Genomic DNA, 6802 nt, shown 5'->3' with positions numbered 1-6802 from the left:
ACATCATGTAACCGCTTCCTACCCTTGGGTCTTGGAAGGTGCCATTTCCTATCGATTTTGTTTGCAACACAAAAACCATTATATCTACGTTACATACATTTAAAGGTTACCAAACGTCTAAAAAAGGCATTATTTCAAAGATTACAGTATGAAAATTATAAAACGTTTTCTTTTCTGTTTCTTTTTTCAACTTCACTTTTGCATTGATTCCATCAATTTCGCAGATTGTAGACATTACTTGAAGGAACGCATTGTTACTTAGAATACATATTATTTTTAATTATAAAAATGAAAATAGATTTTATTATGATGAAATGCATTCCGTTCAGAACAGCAATTTGTCTGCTTGTCAACAATACCAATCTAACCTGATTTTCGATTGCTAACAAATACAGTTCGTATAATACTAGTGTAACAAATGTACTAACAGTCAAAATTTAAAGACTGTCCTGGTGCTAAAAATACAAGTTTGCACAAGTTATAAAATTAACGTTCATATGAGCTGTTGTTTAATACATGATTTTTATGTTTGAAATGCTTTGCCAGATGGAAAGCTGGTATCTGTGTCTTGTCTCTTCCATAATAACCTCTTTTTGTAGAATAAAAGATGCAATTTAATTCATAGCATGTTACACTGCACTCTGTATCGGTAAAACGTTTGCCAATAACCGTGAATGTATTGAATCGCGTGTAACTTGTGCGATTGTTTGCTTTTAGGAATCATATTATTTTTTTAGGAAATATCAGTCAGTATGTTTCTATCAAATTTCTCGGAGAATTCATCTTGAAAGCTTGTCACTACGCTCGTACACATCCGTTTGTTTTGTGTATTATAACGTCTGCAGAAACCCTTGGAATATGGTTTTGACTGAGACCGAAAATAAACTTCATGGCATTACCTCTCCTTTTATTACGAATAAGTTATCGCGCTCACCTTAATTTTGGCTGCCGGAATCCTTAAGCGGTGCCCGATTGTTGTTTTTTCCTGCTTATTGCTTAGTGTGTGCGCGTGTGTGCTTGTGCGTCTGTTTCTTTTGCGGTGCCCTACAGTGTTGTTATATCTTACTTGTCTGTTTGTTTATCTATGTAAAATAGTGTGTGCGTGTGCGTGTGTGCGCGCGCGCGCGCGTGTGGTTGACGTTGTAGGGTAAAGTTCTGTGATTAAGGAACGCTGCATTCCCTATTGAATATTTATCCTTGTTCCACTTTCCCCCCCCCCCCCCCCCCCTCTTTTTTTTATACTTTGCATAAAATTTAAATGTACTAGTTGGATTTTAGAAGCAACCCGTCTATAATATTTTCCGTTACAGCTTTTTTTTTTGTTGTGGGCCTACTTTGCAAATGTGTGGCTCTGAGGCTGTGTTTGTGGTACTCTGTGCTTCCGAGAAATTTACCATTACCTATTATCTTTCTTATTCTGTGTTATCTTTGATCATTGGCATCTATCTCAAAATTAAGCAAACGGAAATATTTATTTTATTTCATGGTAAGAAATAAGTAGATTTGAGAAGTTTCATGAAAATGTACCTCGTAGGCTTTTAAATTTCAGGTTTGTCGAATTGTAACGGCAGCACAAGGGGACATATACTTTATGTGTAAGTAACGGTTATCTACCATTATCTAATAAAAACGTTGAATAATACTCGATATAATCCGGATATAGAACTGAAATGTCCAGATGGAATCCTGATAGAGAAATGAAATGTTCAGATAGAATCCGAAAAAGAAACCAAAATTTTCAAATACAATCCGCTTTACAATACCGGTTCGAATAAGTGCGTGTGTACTCTATATACCGTTTTTCCACTCTTTTTTTTCAGAGATAAGTATTGACATGTAATTTTTTATCTGATTAAAAAAGTTTTTATGGCATGACACACGACACACTGGATAACCAATTTGACTTTTCCGGCTATTGTTCTTACAAAGCTTAACTTATGACAACAAGACTTTTTTTGGGAGTTGAATTGGAAAGTGATTCCCCTGCAAAAGTGTAATTATTTCAATGGTCCTGATTACTGCAAAAAATAGAAAAGTTATTTTTGCTGTAATCACCATTTTACAAAGAATGATTGACACACCTATTTGTCAAATGGCTTGAAATATGTGTTACTTCCTCCAATAACTTCATACCGATGATAGAAATCTCTTCGAATATACACGTAGAAAGAAATACGTTGAAATGGCCGCTGAAAATTTTAGTAGTTCAACTGTTAGTCTGAAAGTTGTGCCGATCGGTTTATGCATTGTTCTTATTGTACATATCGTTGGATATTCTTTGCCAAGATGGACCTTATTTGAAATTAGTGAAGATGATATCGTCGAAAGCATTGAATTGCCGTTAAATTTTGGTACCGCCAATATCACTGACGAGATGCTCTTTTGTCAAGCCTTTACCATAAATGTTCAATTTGGTCTGTGGAAATATTGCACATGCAAAAGTTGTGATGGCTTTGAAACCTGCTCTTGCGATACAATTAAAAAACCTGAAGGTATGTTATATTTAAATGGTAGTATTAGCAATTTTGCATCATACAGTTACAAAGATTTTTTTTACTGCAATCTTTTATTTTCTATTTAAGAAATAATAAATCTGTTCCTATATTTTATAAGTTAATAAAATATGGACAGGAGTTAGGGTGGTTAGCACGATTGATTTAATTATTCGCATCCGAATGACTGCCCATATTTTTTAACTGATAAAATTATTGGAACATGTTTATTATTTCGATTCTAACAACGGCAAGTAGTACTACACTTTCAGCATAATACGTCATTAGGGTCATATGCTGTTTCATTTGACCCCCATGGTTACAAAGTGTTGAAAAGCCAACAGAACTTTTAGAATTTTTTTAACTGAATTTTAAGAAGTATTTATAAACTAGTCTAGTAATCTAACAGCTCGCAAACTATTAATTAACAGAATCATCAACTATTGGTAATTGACCCAGTATTGCAAGCTTAACTTTTGTGTGACGCCACATCATTATGACATCATACTTTATGTCATACTTTTATGACATCACTGCTGAATCGTTAAATACGCTAATACGTTCAAAACGTGTTTTATGGTCTTGCACATAAGTCAGTACGACTTTTTATCAGAATTGTGTTTCTAAAATGTTGTTTACAACCGTTTGGCCCTGGAATAATTCGTATGTAATGGAACAGAAGTAGAATCTCTTATATTACAATTGTAGGGGGTAAAATGTATCATCAAACTATATTTTATCGAAGATTCATATATATAGGCTGTTTGCTATATCTTTATATAGCAATTAATGCGTGTCGTGTTAGAATCTTTAATAATGTTAAGAATGTAACACCAGTCAGTGGTCTTTTGAACTACAAATTTCGAAAACGATGAAATGACCAAAGAAACAAACAAGAAAGATTTTACCGAAATACCGTGAATGGAGGACAATCCAGTACCTTTCAAGTATAGAATTACCAGTGTATACAAAATTGAGTATTCTGCGGTGCATTCTATACTGGTACTGATGATAAACTCAGACAGAAAATGAGGCTTTTTACCTGAATTTTTTTTTATTTCTGCAAATTGTTATCAATAGTTGGTATCAAAATAAAGCTTAACATTTGCTAAAAGATTTACATAATTTAAATTTATATTTAGTAAGCAAACTCACACTACGTGAGGCCCTGAAAGTGGTATGTAAAATGGGGACTGTACGAAGGTTGACTGATAAAAATTCGACCACTTTGTCATTTAAAAAAAATTCTCCATAGTATTATATTGAAACTTACCCAAAAATGCTGCAACAGTCATTCCGGATCAAGTAATGAAAAGTGACCCAATGTCAGTACTTCATGTGTTGGCATTGAGCATGCGCAGAAAACATACTCTTCCCCAGTAATTTTGGATAAATATTTTTAAACAGATAAATGTAAGTCATTTATTTATACAGAATATTTACCAATTTTGTTTTTGTTTACACCAGTTGGTGTTGTAAGTGGTTGCTATTAGACGGTGTGTTCAATTATATAAGTAACCGATTTCAATTGAATAACTTGAAGGTGGCCGACTTTATCATCTGTCCGAGTTTATCATCAGTACCAGTAAGTAATTCCAGATTCGGTTATTATCTACAAATATTTATGCAAGTATACGAGTAACAGCTGGTTATAGCTAGAACTATTTCAAAATATGTCATTAATTTTAGAAATGTGCAAATATTTTTCAGACTGGCTGAAGGCAGCTCAAGCGATGGAAACACTTGGCATTATTGGATTGCTAATTTCTATTTCTATTTCTGTCGTCATATTGTGCTCTAGGCAAGATAAGACAATAAGAGTTATCAACATTACTATTGTTGCTTCCTCCGGTAATTCTTTCGATTTCTATTTAAATAATTTAACATATACACCATGGACACCGTAAAATCGGTAAAAAGTGTATGCAAGCGACTGAGAAATCTTTTAGAATAAGAAATACATCAGTTTAACATTGTGAAGACAAAATGTTAATATCATATTACATAAAAATGTGGTTTGATTATGATGTAAGTCATTGAAAACATTTATCATCTGGGCCTTTATTATCATAAAATATGAATGTGATCTTTTCAGAATTTAGGATGTATTTTTTTTATATTTATTATGCAATTCCTAAACTGACGAAAAAGTTTATAAGAACCTATGCATTTAACAATTTAATATGAACTTAAATATTTTATAAAGGCATTTATTTTCCAGGTATATTTATCCTTATTGGTGTTACTGTATTTGGAATTAAAACCTCTGAAGACACGTCAAGTACAAATCTATCCGGAGAGTTTAGCATCTGTGTATTTAGTGGAGTACTCTGCCTGCTTGTGTGTCCACTCCTGTTACATGACTATGTCACCTATACACCAAACGCAGTGCAACGAATCCACCCGACGCCAGTACAAGTCATAAACCAAGGTCACGTAATGATTCGTCCGCCTGGAAACTCCAATGCTGTCATTAACACAGTAGTACCACAGCCGGTCGGCTATATGCCGACATATACACAGGCATATCACACACAGCCTGGTTACATCGTGCCTACACAGATTACGCAATATCTTGCCGCCCAGCAACAGGCACAACAGAACCTGTATGGAGCGCAATACTCCTAAAGGGGAAACGGAAATAAGTCTGCCTTAAAGTTGTTGATAAACAGTACATTTTGACCAACGTCAATAGTCTATTCTTTGTGCATCGTTTAACTTTAAAGGTAAAATCTCAATGACAATGTATATAATGTATCGTTTTAATAGGATTATCTTATCTTCTTTTGTGTGATGAAATAAACATTTTCATACATCTGTAAACACTCCTAAATAATGTATACATTGAACAAAGCCCAAAGATGTTTTCGTAATAAGTCATGGAATTCACATGCATGGACACCTACTGTTTTCTGTCAGAGCCATCGTTCATAGATTGGTCACAATGCGATGATACATACGTAAAAACGATACGAAGACGCTGTATCAGTCTTCGCATCGTATTTTTGCGTTTTCGCAATTTTGTCAGGGCGAAGGGTCGAAACAACGATAGATTTTAAAATTTAATGATTTACCTTCTTCTAACCACACTTTATAGAAAGCATGACCGTATGGTAGGACTTTATCGAAGTAAGAAAATGAGTGTTCATATTAACATCTTTTGTTTAGAAGCAAGAAAGTTGAATAGATGCAAATAAATACGGTTCATCAAAGTAATAACGTTGTGGTTTAACCAGTCAAATTACTTAGACTAATATTGGAATTATACAAACTTTCACTAGACGAATACGAATATAAAACAAAAAATCGTCGACAATACATCTCTCATACTATTTATGTAAGCGTCTCAATATAAGACATTTTTTTAAATAATACATCTCATACTATTTTATGTAAACATCTCTGAATATAAAATAATTTGTCAATAGTATATTTCTCATACTATTTATGTTACCTTCTCTGGGTATAAGGTAATCGATACATAATATATATCTCACAATTTTTTACATACATATTCTCTGAATATAAAATGATTCGTCGATAATATATATATCTTAATTCTCTGAATATGAAATAATTCGTCAATAATGCATATCTCATACTATTTATGAAATCGTCTCTGCTTGTTAACCAAACATTTATGGCATGTGACAAGATGTAAATTCTACATGGAACCGTCTATATTTAATGACATTTATGTGAAGAAGACATGGTGTTTTATTTGCAACAAAATATAGTCAATGATACAATGAGGATCGAATTCGTGAATATCGTGTTTCCTTGTAACTTTATGAAGTTTGAATAACTCTGAGTATTTGATAACTGTTGAATTTCATCATAACTTATCCAATTTTTTTTATTTTCTCACCATACGAGTATTGTAATATTACTTAAGAAATGTATGAAAATTAAAAAACTGTATAACTATGTGTTGTGCTTGTTTATTAATCTTGCGTGTTTTGGAGTTAATAAGCATAGATATCGCCTAGCCTCCGGAATGTTTTGAAAATGCAAATACTAATTAAAACAGGTTCCATTAGTGTCAGATTAAAGAGGTTATGCTTGACTGTAATGAAACACAACTCATGTTTGGCGTTCAATGGAACAGACTTTATGATAGAAACTTAAATAAGAACTTCAAAAATCCAACCTCGATTGAACTGTTTTCTGGCCTCTTTTGCCGGGTCCTGAATGGTATTTCTTGATGCACTGTCTAGGCATAGGAAATACAGATCAATAAAGTTGCACCTTTACTAATCCTACATGTCAGGTATTACAACACCTGTTCATATTTGTTACATTTTAATAAA

The 6802-nt window shown here is 33.1% G+C and overlaps 1 protein-coding gene across 2 annotated transcripts; it reads left to right on the top strand.

Annotated features, from left to right (window-relative positions):
• Positions 1-1278: 1278 nt before the first annotated feature.
• On the top strand, positions 1279-6438 carry LOC123556400 (uncharacterized). 2 transcript variants are annotated; one of them, XM_045347068.2, is made up of 3 exons: positions 1279-1595; positions 4203-4343; positions 4714-6437. In XM_045347068.2, the coding sequence occupies exons 1-3, from the start codon at positions 1592-1594 to the stop codon at positions 5118-5120; spliced, it is 552 nt and encodes a 183-aa protein (XP_045203003.2). In that variant the 5' UTR covers positions 1279-1591; the 3' UTR covers positions 5121-6437. The 2 variants fall into 2 exon arrangements, with proteins under 2 accessions (XP_045203003.2, XP_045203002.2); XM_045347067.2 differs by lacking the exon at positions 1279-1595 and adding an exon at positions 1678-2492 and having other exon boundaries at positions 4714-6438.
• Positions 6439-6802: the final 364 nt, after the last annotated feature.

This window comes from Mercenaria mercenaria, chromosome 5 (assembly GCF_021730395.1).
Source record: "Mercenaria mercenaria strain notata chromosome 5, MADL_Memer_1, whole genome shotgun sequence".
Taxonomy (NCBI): Eukaryota; Metazoa; Mollusca; class Bivalvia; order Venerida; family Veneridae; genus Mercenaria; species Mercenaria mercenaria.
Note: the sequence above shows the minus strand (reverse complement) of the source record. Positions and strands in the feature narration are given on the sequence as shown.

Coding starts and splice junctions, on each gene's coding strand:
- LOC123556400 (XM_045347067.2), top strand. CDS start 2,183: ATGGCCGCTGAAAATTTTAGTAGTTCAACTGTTAGTCTGAAAGTTGTG. Junction 2,493..4,202: donor TACAATTAAAAAACCTGAAG/GTATGTTATATT, acceptor AATATTTTTCAG/ACTGGCTGAAGGCAGCTCAA. Junction 4,344..4,713: donor TACTATTGTTGCTTCCTCCG/GTAATTCTTTCG, acceptor TTTATTTTCCAG/GTATATTTATCCTTATTGGT.